Source organism: Podarcis erhardii, assembly GCF_964252035.2.
Source record: "Podarcis erhardii genome assembly, chromosome: 5".
Classification (NCBI taxonomy): Eukaryota; Metazoa; Chordata; class Lepidosauria; order Squamata; family Lacertidae; genus Podarcis; species Podarcis erhardii.
The window spans coordinates 58616850-58634993 of record NC_138509.1 but is presented as its reverse complement, the minus strand read 5'-3'; the positions used below and the strand labels follow the sequence as shown (position 1 = coordinate 58634993).

Here is an 18144-nt window from a genome sequence, read left to right as displayed (position 1 = left end):
CAGAGAAGAGATTAGAAGAATTAGCTGAGGACATGCAGTCATCAGCCCAGAGCTGTTGCCAAAGGAGAAGGCAGATTTGAAGGTGCCACCAGCGCTGCATCTGCTGGATGTTCAATCTGTGAAGCCACTGTTCACATGAGAGTGTCCTTAGATATGCAAAAGACTGTAGAGTTTGAATGCAGAAATCTGGGAAGGACAGAATTGTTCCATCCCTATTTTCTCCAATGGAAATAGGGACATCCCATTCCATAATGATTATTTTACTATTTTTACCCCACACATCTTATTGGGTTGCCCCAGCACTCTGGGCAGCTTCCAACATACATAAAACCATAATAAAACATTATTTTTTAAAAAATAATCTTCCCTGTACAGGATTGCCTTCCAGTGGCCTGGGGGTTGGATAACTCCATATACCCTCCAACATTTCTCCAATGACAATAGGGATATCCTAAAGAAAAGCAGGACATTCTGGGATCAAATCAGAAACCAGGACGGCTTTTCTAAATCAGGGACTTCCCTGGAAAATAGGGACACTTGGAGGGTCTGTTCTATAGGAAGAGAGAGTTAAATGTGATGTGAGCTTGCACAGTGCTTTTGTCTTACAGGGATCTGAGCAACAACAAGATCAGCTCTCTCAGCAACTCATCCTTCACCAATATGAGCCAGCTCACCACTCTGTGAGTGCCCAATACAGCATTTGAACAGCAGATCAGAAAGGGAGGATGTCCTACTGCCTCCAGCAAAAAGAGGCCTCCTCTACAGGGAGAGAAATGCCTTTTTAAATGACTGATGTTACAGTATACTGGCTTATACTGTGCAAAGCAGGGTAGAAATGCCATTGATCCCTGGGGTCTACTGCCTGGCCAAAGAGAACATCAATTGATGGGGTGTCAGTTGCTGGTTCCAACTAACTAAACAGGAATGCATGCCTCCTGCAGTTCATTCTTGTCTACAAGGTGTTCTGTGACAACAACTACTTATAATCTGGAATTTGCTTAAATCCATGTGACCCATACACATGTACTCGTCTGTTCCCATTCTGATATTAGCTTATAAATCCTAAAGCTGCTACATCATCATAAACGTTAGGTTAGGAGGTTTCTTTCTGTTCTATTGACTGTGGTGTTCGGTTTCTGAGTTCCAAGCTTAAGGGTCAACCAGAAGGGCTGGAAACTTATTTTCATTTAAAAGACAAATGTAGGACTGAACGCCTCAGTCAATAAATACAATTAAATTGTTTTCTGGCAGCCAGAGCCTTGAAATAACAGGATTTTAGTGGGATTTCAGTCATCCCAATTGAAAGGGGGCTGGTGACACATATTGTTGATTGATAATATATTTAAAATCATCTTAGCAGTAAATAGAATGTCACTGCTATTTAACTGAAAGACACCTAGCCATTAAAAAAAAAAGTTGAACTGAATAGTTGAACTGAGTTGAATAGAAGTAATGTAGAAAGTAAAAATCCTTCATTGACCAGCAGACCCTATTATTTTCTGTGTTGCCATCAAAGTTGCAATTTTAGACTCGTGCCAACTATTTGACGAATCTGGAGAGAGTATGAACTTCATGGGTTGTTAGCATCGTCATTGAGTGGAATCCAACCATACCCCAAGAACACACTGTGCCCCAGTTTATGTGAGTTGCCCATTAGAGAATCTTGAAAGAAACAATGGCTTGGCTGCTAAGGTGTGCTAACTTAGGGAACTTCACAGAAGGAAATTTTCCTGTCCCCCCCCCCCCACTGTGCCCTGCAAAAAGCCTGTTGGTAGGCTTGGTGGGTGTGTCTCCTGAACAATGGGGGTTTGGGCACAGTGGTTTGCTGGGGGCGGAAAGGCCAGGAGGGTTTCCTTCTGTGAATTTTCATAGCTTACCTTAGGATCTGAGTCCAATTTTAGGGAGACCCCCCACCCCACCTGCAGGAAAAGTGTTTTTGATGGGCACAGAGAGCAGGAGGGAGGAAATTTTCCTTCCTTTAACTAATATGGGGCTGGGGGAGGGATATCAGACAGTATGTGGGCTGGGGTTTTTTTTTAGGAATGTGTGATGATTCAAACTCTTTCTTCTCTTCCCCATCCCTCAGGATCCTCAGCTACAATGCCCTGCAGTGTATCCCTCCCCTGGCCTTTGAGGGTCTCCGTTCACTACGGCTGCTGTAGGTACCTTGTATTCATGTATTCCCCTATGCCCCTGTTCAAGGAGAATCCCCTCACTGGAGTCTGACTTTGGCCTAAACTGTTCCTTAAACTGTTACTTTAAGAAGTGAGCAGCCAGGCAATTGGTAGTGGAGGGAGAACAATGGGCTGAGGGACCCTCCACTTGCTTAGTTTGTGTGTGTTATGTGTCATATGGACATTCATTTTGCTTTCCTTGTTTCCTTGGACAGTTAGGGCTCAGCCACACATCATCTGGGCATAGAGCAGGCAGTCTATCATAAGTCTGCGGGTTCGTAATCCAGTGCTTGACATATGATGCAGATGATACAGGGGGGAGGAGTCTAAAAACCCCAATTCCTGACTTCCCTGGTTTTAGGCAGATCATGCTCCCCTAACCTTCTTAAAGGGTCCATCAAAACAAGTAAGACAGGTGGGTCTCACGGTCCAGGACACTGAGAATGCTACTTGTGTTTTGTGCACAGGTCCCTCCATGGAAATGATATTGCTACACTTCCTGAGGGGATATTTGCTGACGTCATCTCCCTATCTCACCTGTGAGTATTTGCATCAGTTTGAACACCCATTCTTTCCTCTTGCATGAGAATCCCAGCTTGGCACTACTACCTGATGCTCTGTGGGACAGTACTTGGAAGGCAAAAGCTAGAAAGCATCCTTTGTTTCCCATTGTTTATCCACCAGTTCAGAGAATGATGCTAGGCAGGGGTAAAGCCTATTTTCATTTTGGTGTGATGGCTGCCTTGGCTGACATGATGGCAGACGTAGTGTGCTCTGTATGCTGAACAGCAGCAGGAACTGGTCTGGTTCTGCTTTCTTGCAATGTTGCTGAAGTTCCTCCTGGCACCTTTTATCAGGAGGCAGCAACTAAGCTTGCAGTCCTGTAGTTTGCACCTCTTAAGTAAGGCAAAGGAGTTAGCATGCAGTCCTGTAGTTTGCACCTCTTAAGTAAGGCAAAGGAGTTAGCATGCATACACACACACACACACACACACACACACACACACACACCCACCCACACCAGGCTGTAGTGGCTCTTAATACCCAGTTGACTGTGGGTGGGGTGGGGGAAGGAAGTTGGGGAGGAAGTTGTGCTGTGCCGCTTGTCTTCTACTGCACTTCAGAATAATGCAGGAGAAACCAGCGTAGACCAGCACCCCAATGCTCAGAACTATAAAGCACTGCAACAGACTCTACCTGGGTTAGAATCTAAGGAGAAGGATGGGGAAAGGTACATTTGGGGGAAGACTAGGGTATGTTTTTTGTTTAGGGGGTTTTTCCCCCAGCAGGACCCTCAGCCTGCAGAGCAATTTCAGCCTTCAGAGTAAATTGTTTCTCAATTTACATACATCTGAAAAGATTTTAGATATGCTAATAAGCAGCACCTCCAGGAAAGGCGGCAACCCTAGGGACTACCTCTATGTGTCTTCATCACTCAGCACCCGCACCCTGAAGTGATGAGTGGTACCAAAACCCGGCATTTCGGTGGCCGCAATTTGCACATTTTGCTGCATCTTATTGAGTGATGTCATCAGGAACTGAGATAGCAAGTTGCAAGCCAGCATGTGTGAATCATACCTTTAAGAACATTATGAAGAAAGAGAGAGACTACCTCAGATTGCAGCTATGTTGCTCTATGAGGGCAGTTTCAGAGTCTGAAAATAGAAACCTTACTTATTAATCAGTTCCAGGGCCACTAGAGGCAGCCAGAGAGATCAAATGCAATGAATGACAGCCCCCCCCCTCCAGACCTTAAGGAGTTATGTAGAGATTCTGGTTCTCCCTGCTTCACAGAGCCATCGGTGCCAACCCACTGCACTGTGACTGCCACATGCGCTGGCTCTCAGGCTGGGTCAAAACTGGCTACAAGGAGCCTGGCATTGCCCGCTGTGCTGGCCCTGCAGATATGGAGGGCAAACTGCTGCTCACCACTCCTGCCAAGAAGTTTGAGTGCCTAGGTAAGTGAATACTTCATAGGATACTCTATACTTTATTCATTTTGTAGACCAGCTTTGTCCAAACAATGGCTCTTTCTGGTCCACCCTACCCTGCCCATTTGCTCTTTGGCCCTCTTCCCTTTCCCAACCAAACTGGGACCAAGGTTGAGGCACCTTAGCTCCAAGGCAGGTCAGGCGAACAGTTTGGGTAACTCCAAGTACTATAGGGCTTGGGCCTGTTGGTTGAGCATGAGGCACATAGTGAGGGAGCATGAGGGTTGTTAATGTGCAAGGAGGGGGAGATGAAAGGAAGGGCTTTTTGCTAGTGATTGGAACTGTGGCAAGGCTTGTGCAACTTCTGTGTCTCACCACATTGGCCCACACCTGTGCTACTCCTATCATGTTTGGTCCATAGTGTTGAGAAGGTAAGATGAGTGTCTTGGTGGTCAGACTCTGAATGAAGACCTGGAGGAAGGACACAGGCTGGAGGCTATGTTGCCTCCTCCTTCCATAGCCTTCTCATCCAACTAAGTCACTAAAGCCAAATCCAGGAGCACTCCAACTGTTCGCATCTTCCAGCCTGTTCCTGGCCTCTCTATTTGGCAAAGGAAGGGGCAGGTGTTCCATGTAGGGCTGGAATGATCAAGCCACTTCACTTAACCACGTTCGACTGTTTGTTCATCGTCCAAAGGTCTTTCCCATCAGTTGCCACCCAGCCCCCCTTTTTAAAAACTGGAGGAGCCAGGGATTGAACCTAGGAAATTCTGCATGCAGTGCATGTGTCCCAGCACTGAACTACAGGGCCTACTATTTAAAAAAGAAAAACAAGCACAACCTGGCTTTGTGCCACAGAGTGGGGTGGGCAGGCTCTCGTTTCAGAACTCCTCCATCTGTTAATATATATTCAGCTCCACCATTAATCCGTTTGCGATCTCCTCTATGTTTCTGGCAAGTGCCTTGCAAAAGATTCTGGCCAAGAAGGGGGACAGTCTTCACAGGAGGATGTGTGGAAATCCTCCCTCCCGTTCAATGATTCTTTGGCTCTGACCCCAATTCCTAGTTGTCTGGTTTCTTTCATCTATGCAGGGCCTCCTCCCCTCATCATCCAAGCCAAGTGTAACCCCTGCCTCTCCAGTCCTTGTCAAAACAGGGGCACATGTCAACAAGACCCTTTGGACTCCTACCGCTGTATCTGCCCCAGTGGCTACAAGGTGAGAAGAGGGATGGGGAGGAGGAGAGGGGTGACTAGGGAGGGTGAAGGGATCATTGACAAAGGGAAGGATTGGGCTTTCTCCCTGCTTTGGGGACCATAGCCTCTGACAGCTTGTGTCGACCAAAAGAAAAAGACTCAGAGAAGGACCAAGACATGGTGGAAGGAACCCATTCTCCAGTTTGACAACCAGCCTAGTTTATCACTGCCATCAGGAATGGGCGAGATACACTCTCAGTCCCTACTGATTGGACCTAGAGCTGCCACTATTTATGGGGGTGGGGTGGAGAATGTGGAACTCGCTGTTTCATCTGAATGTTCACCAGATGTTTTGCACTAGAGCACCCATTGTCCCTGATCATGATGGAAACTGAACTTCAAAACTTACAGAGGACGCTTGGTTGGGAAGGCAGCTCTTGACTAATAGCTATAAAGGAAATCCTGGTGGCGAAAACAAGCAATCCCAAAAAGGACAGCCTGCATTATGTATAGGCAGCAACTCCTATTATTATTTTTTGTTCTTTTATTGCTGATGAGCAAGGACCTAAGACTGAGAAACCTCACGTCCTGGCCAGAGCTTTATAATTTGTTTTTTGTAGTGTGGCTGCTACTTCTCCTTGTCTTATTCCAGGGCCAAAACTGTGAACTCTCTGTGGATGGCTGCTCCAGCAGGCCCTGTGAGAATGGTGGGACCTGCCTGTCTCATGAAGGCAGTGAAGCCAGCTTCACGTGAGTGGCTGCTCAGGTTCTCAAATGGGGGGGAAATGGTAGAGATTTCGGTAGGGATTTTGGGGAAGAGTTTAGGGCAAGAATTAGAAGAAAGCAAAAGGAAGAGTTTGAGGCATGACAAGGAGAATAAAGAGAGCAGGTCTTCCTAGGAAAGAGGAACCTGATGGGGCTTGAAAGGAGAAAATAGGGGGAAGGGGAGTGGGGGTTGGCCGGCTGATGGGCTTGAGAGAGTTTCATACCTTGTTCTGTGAGGGTTTGGTGGTATGTGGTGGAGATGAGAGCACCTCTTCAGCAGTAAAAAAAAGGGAAGAGGAGGAGGATGAGATGTGGGAGTCCATTAGGGATGTTACTGGGTCTCTTTGATATCCAAAGGATAGCCAAAGAGATGAGGTCTCTTTGATATCCAAAGGATTCCTAATTGTTAAGGCAAAAAGCATCACCTTTTATGCTTACCTTGGGCTTAAAAATTAGCATAAAAGCAAAGAAGGCAAAACCTGTCTTCCTGCCAGTGAATGAGTATAAAGAAATTAAAATGGTGTCTAAGATGTTTGCAAAATGGCTTCTTACAAATGCATCTTAATCTGCTGCTTATATGAGTTGGAGAAAAGAGATTAATGTATCTTTTGGACTCTGCAGACAAGAGCCTCAGGCGATCAAAACTTCTTGATTAGTAATCGTGAGAGTGATATTTTGTTGGCCATATCCTTGTTTATGGTGCTCTTTCGTTTACTTCTAAATTTACAAATTATAAGGGAGGAATGGCAGAGATTTACAGTGAAAGGAGACAATGAATTTGCCAGGGGCTTTTGCAGCTCAGCTTGCTTGGAACATGTGAGCTTGGCTTTCTGTAATGGAGTCTCTCTTGAGGCCTCTCCAGACTAAAACCAACGTCCTTCTGAGGTGCAGGCCATCATAACAAAAGCTGGATGTTTTTAGGGGTGCTTTGTAACAGATTTGGGGGGGAAATTTGGGAAGCATTCTGTTGATACTGTGCAAAAAGGCATTCTTTACCCTCCACCAAGATTGTCCACCACCACAATCACTAATCCTGGAAGCCGTAGTCAGTTTCTTTCTGTAAAAATGGGTTGGGACCCAGCAGGGGAAACCTTTTAAGACGTTTACAGCCTCTTGGGGAGCTATAGCTCTGGTTTGCAGTTGGGCCTCAATGCACAGGACTCCTCCCCACTTCACTCTCCAGAGTACAGTGTGGGTGGCTTTCTGGGAAACAGACCATAATTAGTGGCTGAAAATAAACCACAGGCAGTAGAGAGAGAATGGGGCCCTAGCCCTTTCTGTGTACCCAAATTGCCAAGATGCTAAATGGCCTCTCATCCCGTCACCATAACAACCCAGCATCTTCAAAGCCAGCACATAATGTCCTTTGGGGGTTGACAAAGCTGTTTGCCTGCACATGCCAGACTAGATTCTGCCTTTGGGGAAAGGTAGTAGGCAGGGAGATGAGCCCTCTAGGAAAGGATATCAGGACCCTCAGCCTGCAGAGCAATTCAATATGCCAGAGACGGAAGGTCATCAGTTCTTCCACCTCTGCTTCCTCTTCCAGCTAAATAGGCTACAGGCAGTATAAATGGAAATGACAGCATATGCAGCACACACTCACCTGTGCTTTTAGTACAACACCACCCCCCCAACATGCAAATATATGTGAATGCAATGTGTCCCTTTCCTGATGTGTGCACAGATGTGACATGGTGTACGTAAATGAATCTCAAGTTCAGACCCACGCAGTGCACAACCAGGCACATGCATGCATACATAGCACCACATGCATTATGTGCATAGAACTGTAGATACAGCACACACACTGATCTAGCTTGGGCATGCAAATGCAGCCATAGGTATAGCTTTGAAAATTGATTTTATTTGCCTATTTGCTGGTTTACATTTTTATTTAAAATAGTTGTATACTGCCCTTCATGAAAATGGATTTCAGGGTGGTTTATATTAAAAAATTCAACAACCAGAGAAAAATACAGTAAACACACCCGAAACCACTGCTGAGTAGCAAGAAACAGTTAAGTGACAATACTTAAACAAACATTTAGGCTCATTTAACCTTGAGTCTCATATCCTCATAGCCTTCTTTTCTTGCCCATCCCAAGGGTCCTCTTTTCTTCTTCTTCTTTAACCCCTCCCCTCCCTTGCCTGTTCCACTACTCAACTTAAAGCCCCTCCAAGTCATAGCTGTCAACTTTTCCCTTTTCTTGTGAGGAATCCTATTCGGAATAAGGGAATTTCCCTTTAAAAAAGGGAAATGTTGACAGCTATGCTCCAAGTGTGTCTGCCCCAGAACTCTCCTGGAAACAATAATCTCTTTAATCCCTTCTATGCCGAGTGGCCTCCAAAGTGGATCCATCTACATCCTGCCAATCAGAGATGAAAGTGTCTCAGTTTCAAGACAGTGCAATATTCAGAACCATTGGCGGAGCATTGAATGTTTTTCTGGCAAAGCCCTGACTTCCTTTCACTCTTCTTTGGGCTCTTTTCGAGAATGATAAAGAAAAACCACCCACAAAACCCCTGAAATGCCCCAAAGCGAGCAGCTTCTAACCTCTCAGTTTGTTAAACAACCCTCATTTCCCTCTCGACAGGTGTTCCTGCATGGATGGATTTGAAGGTCCAACCTGCAGCCTAAGGACCAACAACTGCAACAATAACAATTGCAAGAACGGTGCCACATGCATTAATGGATCCAGCAATTACACATGCTTATGCCTTCCGTTCTTCACAGGTAGGGCCAGGCTTGTAATGGAGGCAGATGCACTTGAAGAGAAGCAGAAGAGAGCTAAGGTAGCAAAGCACAAACTTCTAAGCTGGTCAGTGCCAGAGGCAGGTTTATCCTAAGGATCTGACTCCAGTGCCCAACATTTACTTTTTTTAGTTTAGTGGTAGCACCTCTCCTCCACCAATACCTGAAGATACCCTGATGCATTAGCTTCCCAAGTAGTAGTTCCCCCTTCCTTGCCAGGTTAGTACGTAGCCCATGAACAATAGTGTCTTTCCCTGAACAATAGAAGGAGATCCACCTATACTCTGGTTGAATATTGAGTCATGGGTTTGGGAGTCAGATACAAATAACAGCATTCTGGGCTGAAGCATGAGACTATAAATATTTTATTTTAAATTATTTCATAAAATTTATTGTTAAAAGAAAAACCACCCCTCAAAGTAGTTTGGCACCTATTGTATGAATGAAAGTTTGCCATACCTTATCTCACAGTGTTTCTAGTGGGCTGCCCATACGTCTGGAATTTCCTGGACATATCCGGAATATTGTAGTACATTCTGCTAAGATGTCCGGGAAAATTTGGACGTATGGCAGCCCATGTTGGCAGCATCGTTTTTGCTGATTTTCTTAAAAAGTAACTTAAAAACTTCATGTGAATCTGCCCAAAAAGCTCAACAACTTTGGGCAAAGTAAGAAAAGCTCAATAACTTTGCCGGTCCGGATATGGAAACCCACCCATAAGTTATTGGTTCTGTTACACGGATGCAAGTGATGGGACAGCAAAGGTTGTTCTTCCTCGTTCCTTCCCTTCCCTGCTCTTTCCTTGGGGGAGCTGGTTCAGCCACATGCAGACTGGGCCCGGGGGACATGGGGCCTGAGCCTGCCTCTCTCTACTTTTCTCTCCTTCCTGCAGGGACTTACTGTGAGCAGCTAATGGATGTCTGCTCCCTGGAGCTTAGCCCCTGCCAACATGATGCAGTGTGTAGGGCTACCCCTGATGGGCCCAAGTGAGTGATTTAGCAGCTACCTTGGTGGCATGGGGGGAAGCAGAAAAATTTAAACCTACAGCAAACCAGGGGAATTGCAGACTTCTAAAGTGGATAGGAAAGGGATGCAGCTACAGCCAGTGAGTGGCTTCTCCCTGTCCCTGCCTACAGGTGTGAATGCATGCCCGGCTTTGTGGGAGACAATTGCAGTGTAGACTATGACGACTGCCTAGACCATCGCTGCCAGAACAACGCCAAGTGCTTTGATGAGCCAAATGGGTATTCCTGCCTTTGTACCGGAGGCTACAGGTAAGGTTGTGAGATGGGCAGGAGTATATACCAGTTCAGCTCATTCTAAGCTACCTGAAAATCTCAACACCTGGGATTGCCCTCTACTGGAAGAGTTCCTCTTCCACAAGGGTGGCTGGGAGAAAGAGGTACAATGAAAAGAGTGATCAGTTATTACCAGAAGTGTCAAACAGTGATTAGTTTTAAGACCCTGGCTGTTTCCAGAGTTGTTTGACTGTGCTTATGAGATTAAAAGAATGCATCTCACATTTGCTGGGACTTTGTACCACACAAGGAGTTACATGCCTAGTGTGAATTGCTCTGCCCACCAAGGAGTCGAGACAAGTTGTTCTGAACATCCTGGCAAAAGTAGTTCCTGTATATAGGGAAGTAATGTACAGAGATATGCAACATAGCTCTGTCCTGCAGCTGAGGACAGCTTAAAAGACTTGGGGCACATGCCCATGACATAAACCTGCATAAATGTAGAATGCCTCTGGGCAAATTAAGAGGGTGGCAGGGCCAGCTTGCCCATGAGACAAAGTGAGGCAAATGCCTCAGGTGGCCGGATCCACAGGGCAGTGGATTCAGCCTCAAAGGGATGCTGTGGTGGCAGCAACAGCTATGGTGTACTCCTTGGAGGGCAGATCTGCCACCTCCTCAACAGCCCCCCCCCCACATGCCACCTCTACAGTGACTAGGGAGAAAATAGTGGGGGCTGCCCTCTGGGCATGATTCAGAGTGAGCCCCTCCCCCACAATGGCCTTTGAGTCCCACTTCAACTGTCCAGTAAGGTTGATTTGATACTCTCTATGTTCCTGATGCAGATCTTTACCCTTTCTTCCCTGGTTGGTGGGGAGCACACCATTTTGTGGTTCACCTCAGGTGCTAAAATGTATTGGGCTGGCCCTGTCTGCTGGACCACCCCATAAGGACACCCCTGGCCAAAGATATTCTGGTTGTCTTTATTGGTGAAGAAGCAAACTGAGTAAAGTGTGTCAGTCTTCCCTTGGGATTCAGGGCAGTGTGATGACTTGTATGTCACTTGAGTATTTGCCTTGTCCCATTCACTTGATGCCCCAGTTCAGTGAACTGGAGTGCTCTTACTGCAGGCACAAACAAGGACCAGGAAAGATCATGGGGCAACACACATGCATGTGATTCCAGGCACATTTTACTCAGTCTCTGGGAAGAGGAAAATCAGAGGAGAGTGCACACTGCCTTAAAACTGTATGAGTGCCGCAGGGTCCAGCTGTGGTCCTGCTAAAACCCTGTGGTGTTATCCCCAAGTTGCCTCCCGCAATTTGTGCCTTGTTGTGTTCTCCCTCTTATCATAGCGGCCAGCTCTGTGAGATTCCACCCCATGGCTCCCTCCAACCCAGCCCATGCGAGAGGGCAGAATGCCAGAATGGGGCCAACTGTGTGGAGCTAGGCAGTCGTGCCTTATGCCAGTGCCTTCCTGGCTTTGGGGGGCCCAAATGCGAGAAGCTGCTGAGTGTCAACTTTGTGGACAGGGACACATACCTCCAGTTCACTGACCTGCAAAACTGGCCCAGTGCCAACATCACTTTGCAGGTAAGTGTTGATGAGCAAGGCTGCCGCCTCCGCCACCCCAAGAGCGGGCATCTGCCCACACTCTTCATCCATGCCATTTGTGGGACTGGTTGGATTGTAGAATTCATGTTTCTGCCCCTTGCTTGTTCATTCCCTCATTCTCTGCAGGTCTCCACGGCTGAAGACAATGGGATCCTCTTATATAATGGGGACACTGACCACATGGCGGTGGAGCTGTACCAAGGCCATGTGCGCGTCAGCTATGATCCAGGCACCTACCCCAGCTCTGCCATTTACAGGTAGCCCTCTGCCTTTGGCTTCTCCTTCCAGCTCAGAGTACCCTCAGTCATTGAGCAAAGCTGCACATTGACCATGAAGGCAAAAGGAAGGTTTCGGGGGTCTGGATCGTGGGGAGTTAGTGCAGAAGTGACAAGGAACACAAGGCAAAGTGGATACGGGTGCTGCACTTCCATGCTGGATGGGTCCAGATGGCTGTGGATGCCAGATATCAGGCCAAAGGTTGGGTGCCACCAGCCTTTCCCATCCCACACCTCCCTTCTCTCCCTAGTGCAGAGACCATCAATGACGGGCAGTTCCACACTGTAGAGCTGGTGACCTTTGAGCGGATGGTAAACCTCTCCATCGATGGAGGAGACCCCATGACCATGGACGGCTTTGGCAAGGCCCACACGCTGAACTCTGAGGCTCCACTCTATGTTGGGGGTAGGACTGTGACTTGGGCCCAGTCCAGTTGGGGAGAAGGGGGTGAGAGAGGCTGGTATCTTTGTCACCTACATACTTGCACCTGGAGGGCACTAACTGAATGGAGAACTCCTTCACTCTTCTTCGCTCATGTCCATTGGATAGTAGTGATGCAAGAGGAATGTTTCTGTTCTCCTCTCCAGGGTGGGGTGTCTGAGCTCATACTGCAGGGCACTAAGAGCCACGTGCCAAACTGAGGAGGAGCGACGGGTGCTGTGGCAGTGGGGAGAGGGGAGAGAAATGGAAGAATGTGGCTCTTAACATTCCACACAGCATTCCAGAATAAGGAATGCTCTTTTCCTTCCACCAGCACCATCTCTCTTTGCCCCAGGACCTTGCTCTTCCTTCCTCTTCCAGTCCCTTACCTTGCTGTTCTGGCTCTCCCCTTCGCAGGGATGCCCGTGGATGTGAACTCTGCCGCCTTCCGCCTCTGGCAGATCCTGAATGGCTCCAGCTTCCATGGCTGCATCCGCAACCTCTACATCAACAACGAGCTGCAGGACTTCACTAAGACACAGATGAAGCCAGGGGTGGTGCCCGGGTGTGAGCCTTGCCGCAAGCTCTACTGCCTGCATGGCATTTGCCAACCCAACACCCCTCATGGCCCCATTTGCCACTGTGATCCAGGCTGGGTCGGGCCCCATTGCGACCAGCCCGTTAGCAACCCCTGCCAGGGCCACAAGTGAGTACACAGCAGCAGAATCCACCCTTTCCTTGTGGGCTTCTTCTCTCACTGCAGTGCTGTGTGCAAGATGGAGAGCGTGTGGGGAGGGATTGCAGCTCAGTGGTGGAGCATGTGCTTTTCACGCAGAAGGGGCCAAGTTCAATCCCTAGCATTTCCACTTTGAAAGGATCAGGAGTGACCTCTGGCTGAGACCCTACAGAGCCACTGCCTGTCAGAGCAGACAATTTTGGGCTAGACGCACCCATAGTCTGACCTGGTATAAGGCAGCTCCCTGTGCTCCTAAGTGTGACTGGAACTGCATCTTGTGGGCTCTGATGGGCAGTATTTTGCCTCTCCTGTTTGCTCATCTCTGATGAGGCGGGGCAGACAGGGCATTTATGACTGAAGCAACAAAAACAGAAATTAGTTCCCTCTAAAGCCCAGCACAAGGGACGCCCAGCATAAGGGACGTGGGTGGCGCTGTGGGTAAAACCTCAGTGCCTAGGACTTGCCGATCGCATGGTCGGTGGTTCGAATACCGCGGCGGGGTGAGCTCCCGTCGTTCGGTCCCAGCTCCTGCCCACCTAGCAGTTCGAAAGCACCCTTAAGTGCAAGTAGATAAATAGGTACCACTTTATAGCGGGAAGGTAAACGGCGTTTCTGTCTGCTGCTCTGGCGCTGGCCACGTGACCCGGAAGTGTCTGCGGACAGTGCTGGCTCCCGGCCTCTAGAGTGAGATGAGCGCACAACCCTAGAGTCTGTCAAGACTGGCCCGTACGGGCAGGGGTACCTTTACTTTTACTTAAAGCCCAGCACAGGGGCATAGGTTTGGGAACAGCGTTCAAGAACAACAGCACATACCAAATGCCAACTCCTCCTTCACCTTTAAAGCAGCCTCAATAAAGCTGTACTTGTGTGTTTGGAGGATAAGGAAAGTTGAGGAGTCAGTGAGAACGCTCCTCCTCTCTCACTTCTTTGCATTCCTAAGATGATGTTGGAGAAGCCAGGGTGCACAGAGAATCTTGCAGGTCCTTCCTATGTTAAATGATGCTTCTAGAAGATGGTGGCCTAACTGCAACCTTTTGAATTCAGATATATTTAGCTTTATGTTTCACTCATTCTACAGGTGCATCCATGGAATCTGCATGCCCCTTGATGCCCTCTCCTATAGTTGCCAGTGTCAGGATGGCTACAAGGGAGCCTTGTGCAACCAGCAAGGGGAACTCCACAACCCATGCAAGAGCTTGCAGTGTGTTCATGGTCAGTGCCAGATCTCAGACACAGGCGAGGCCTTCTGTGAATGCAACGGGGGATTTGATGGCGACCTTTGTGACCAAGGTCAGGCACCTCTCCCTTTCTTCCTTACATTCCCATGTGCCCCATAGCTAAGGACCCCTGAGGGCCCTCCCCTGATAAGACGCTTAGGCCTCTACCTAAGCTGCCAGTATTGTGTTAAGCCAGGTATGCCCACCGTGGGCAGAAGAAACCCCAGCCAGGGCGTCCTTAGATGCAATTTCTTGCCCAGCCTCTTCCCCTAGTATGTTTTCTAGCAACTGTAGACCTCCATCCCTTCTGTTGCACCAGCTATAAATGGGAATTTGAAATTCCATGGTCCCACAGAACAGCCAGTGTTGTACATCCCAGTACAATACCATTGCACTCTTCTTCCAGACACTATGGCCACAACTTTGGTAAGGGAGCATGAGCAACTGAGCCACAAATTCTTGATTCCCATCCCCCACCCCACCCCGTCCTGCCTCTCTGTCCTCTCCTTCCATTGACAAAAAGCAAGACCAGTTTCGCAGGACCCCCAGCCAACCAGATAAGGGACAGATAAGATTTTGTTCTACCTGACCCTAACCATTCAGAAGGCAAGATCATTCGTCATAGTATGCTTATACATACTAGAATGCCCAGTTTTTTGAGTTGACCTTTACCAGAACCCCAAGCATAATGTATAATGAAGGCTTTCGCAGAGGAGCCTCCTTGCCTAACTTGCCTCTTCCTAATGTTTTCCCTAGAGTCGGAGTGTCGGGGTGAGGCCGTGCGAGACTTCCACCAGGTCCAGCGAGGCTATGCCATTTGCCAGACAACCCGGCCTGTCTCCTGGGTGGAGTGCCGGGGATCGTGCCCAGGGCCAGGATGCTGTGCAGGACTGCGCCTCAAGCGCAGGAAATACACCTTTGAGTGCAGCGATGGCTCTTCCTTTGTGGAGGAGGTGGAAAAACCCAGCAAATGCGGCTGTTCCCAGTGCATGTAGCCTCCAGCAAGGGACAGGCCGGAGCCAGAGACAAGTGGGCCAGGCCTGCCCTGGCAGAGGCCTTGGGAACACCCTTGCCATCTCCTCTTGCCCCTGTTGCTGCTTGGAAGAGGGGTGGGGCAGGGCTCTCAGTTTGGCAACGGAGCATCTCCTTTGGCATGGTGACAATGGCTCTTCTGGATGGACCAGACAAAGGTGTAGATAGAAGACTTTTGCTGGGAAATCCAGCCCAACAGATGTATTTATATCCAGCACAGACTCTATCTGGGGCCACTACTTGTGCACAATACGGATTCTTAGCAAGCCTGGCCATGCCTGTTTGTTTTGCCCAGTGTGGTGCCCTGAGAGGCCATGTCCACAGCTCATGCCTAGACACGGGATCCTGCCATTTCATATCTTGTCATTTTACCTGGTGTTAGACCCTGCTATCCTGCACCATGTCTGTCTTTCCCCCCCTTTTCTTTTGGCAGTTTTGCTTTTTCTCTTGTTGAATACCCACCTGTTCCTATTTCTACTGGCTGCTCGTTGCAACCTCATCTTCTGTTTATAGGACTAAATTGCAAGTAATGCAGAGGCAGCACCCGGGCAAAGGCAGGAGGATTGTGTGCTGCAGAATTAGCAAAGATAAAATCCCTTAGGTGAATGGGAAGCGTTTGTATGAACAGTTGCCTCCTATACCGGATGGTTGCAAGGTAATGGTATTTAAAAACAGCTTAACCTTGGAGCTGCAGTCTGGTCTCAACTAATAGCAAAAAGGAGCCACACTTGCTCCACATTGAATGATCCACCAGCATTAATAGGACTTATCACCACTTCCCTAATTTTGAAATCCTATACTCACTTAGCTGGGAGTAAGCACCATTGAATACAATGAGACTTAACTGCCAAGTAAGCATGTGTAGGATCTTGTTGCATGAGGGCTGGAGAAACCTTGGCTAGCAGTCTTCCTGTTGTACCTCTGCTGGATGGGACAGGGAGACTTTCATGTCCCCAGTTATAAAGCCAGCCATCTCCATGATTTGAGGGCAGCAACAGGGACAGACGTAGTTTTCTCTGATTCTGCCTATATCCTTGCCTTTCTACACCGCAAAAATCGGTCTCCTGCCCAAATGCCATCTGGTTTGCTGTAATGAAAAGTCTGGATATTTTCAAAGTGGTGCCTGTTCTGCAACCCAATGTCTGTGAACTCGAGAATAATCATTTTCATACCCATCATGCTCACTTTCACCTGCCTTTTAGAACGGGAGGGGGGGAATGAATTGCATGTGTCTCTTGCACTCAGTTTACTGTAGCATTACTCTTCATACACCAGGCCCACCCACAAATTACCATTGCCCTCTTGTAATAGGTTGTGGGGTTGGGTACATCAGCCACCGCCTGCAATAAATGCTGAAGCACAGGCTTCCAAAGCAAGTGCTATAGATTATTTGCTCAGGTGGGGTTAGGCCTGGGCCACAGCATCAGAAGAAATAAGATGGCTCTTTAAGATCTAGGCAGTTAAAATAAACTAAGCTGACAGTACCTTCTCTTGCTATGTTTCCAAATCCCTGTTTGATAGTTTTTATGCTAGACCCTGGACAATAGAGCTGCAAATTGGTCAAAGACACTTTTGATCTAACTTATTCTTGCAGAGAAAAAGTAGTTTGCACTTATCATCACTAGCTACTGACCAATAATTAGAAGTAAAACCATTAGAGTTGCGGGGGGTGGGGTGGGGGGAGAAACACCAAGCCAGATTCCTTCAAATTCTGCACATGAAAAGTTAATATCTCTGATCTATATGCACTATGTTAATTAAGCAAATCTAAAGATTATTTGCAGAGTTTGCTCTGCTTCTCTTGGTTGGGAGGAGAAAATAGCACACAGAAGCTGCCATGTCCCAACCACTGGAAATGCTACTTAACCAGCCTGGGTATTTGAGACTTCCATCAGACAGAGGCTTTAAAGTGTGTAGGAGACACTTGAAGGCTTGAAACAACTTTGTTCAAAAAAAATTGAGATATTCTCAGGATGCAGAATTTTCACCCAGTAGTCATGCCAGAATCCACTTGCTGAGAAACAACGTGCTCTCCGGTACAAGCCTGGAGGCCTTGGCTGTACATGTGTTCTTGTTTCCAGGGCAACCTCAGCCAGATGCTTGTTCCCTGAAACTTATGGATCATGTTTCCTATGGTAGGGGGAAGTTTCCCTCCTAAAAGGTAGAGCTACTTGCCTGGAAGCATCTGGTACATGTAATCTCAAGGTTGCAGGTTTCTAGGAGGTATATTGGATATGGGAGAAATAAAAGGGTAGCATCTCAGGATACCACCTAGTATAAAACAATTGGTTATTAGAAGCACAGGTTTTCAACTATACACTATATTTTGGGTAAAAGCAGCAGCAAGGAGGCTATCCTTTGCTCCTGCAGAGAATCAAATGGATGGCTAGTTGCAGGGGCTTCTACAGGGGCTCCCACCTTGTATCTCTGTGTGTGCTAGTCATGCAGAGCCTGCTAACTCTTCTATTGCTGCAGGTTAAGAGACAGAAACTACATGACAGCAGGGCATAAGTTGCCTTGCTAGTACTAAAAGCCTTGACTGGTGACTTTTGCAGACAGGTACAGCATGAAACTCTGTTAACATAACAGGATCTGTGGGGCCATTTAAATCTGCAGCCATTCTTTCATATTCTGGTTTTGCCATCTTAAGTATTTTTCATTTCTATTTATTATAGAAACCTCAAGAATGTTAAATGTATTTTTCTTCACACTGAGAATGTGCAGCTTTTAAACTTCCATTTGTAAGGTTCCTAAACAAGTTCAATTACACAAAATAAACTAATTAGGGTTTTTGGAA

General features: G+C 47.5%; 1 protein-coding gene across 1 annotated transcript in view; it reads left to right on the top strand.

Annotated features, from left to right (window-relative positions):
- The window catches only part of SLIT1 (slit guidance ligand 1), a 134206-nt gene extending 116062 nt beyond the window's left edge, over positions 1 to 18144 (top strand). Inside the window, exons 23-37 of the mRNA XM_081863861.1 lie at positions 609 to 680; positions 2087 to 2158; positions 2642 to 2713; positions 3969 to 4132; positions 5198 to 5322; positions 5953 to 6050; positions 8660 to 8799; positions 9710 to 9803; positions 9954 to 10091; positions 11408 to 11645; positions 11793 to 11923; positions 12193 to 12347; positions 12780 to 13068; positions 14177 to 14388; positions 15072 to 18144. Coding sequence (XP_081719987.1) covers positions 609 to 680; positions 2087 to 2158; positions 2642 to 2713; positions 3969 to 4132; positions 5198 to 5322; positions 5953 to 6050; positions 8660 to 8799; positions 9710 to 9803; positions 9954 to 10091; positions 11408 to 11645; positions 11793 to 11923; positions 12193 to 12347; positions 12780 to 13068; positions 14177 to 14388; positions 15072 to 15310 — 2239 coding nt within the window. The 3' untranslated portion in view covers positions 15311 to 18144. The remainder of the gene's footprint in view (positions 1 to 608; positions 681 to 2086; positions 2159 to 2641; positions 2714 to 3968; positions 4133 to 5197; positions 5323 to 5952; positions 6051 to 8659; positions 8800 to 9709; positions 9804 to 9953; positions 10092 to 11407; positions 11646 to 11792; positions 11924 to 12192; positions 12348 to 12779; positions 13069 to 14176; positions 14389 to 15071) is intronic.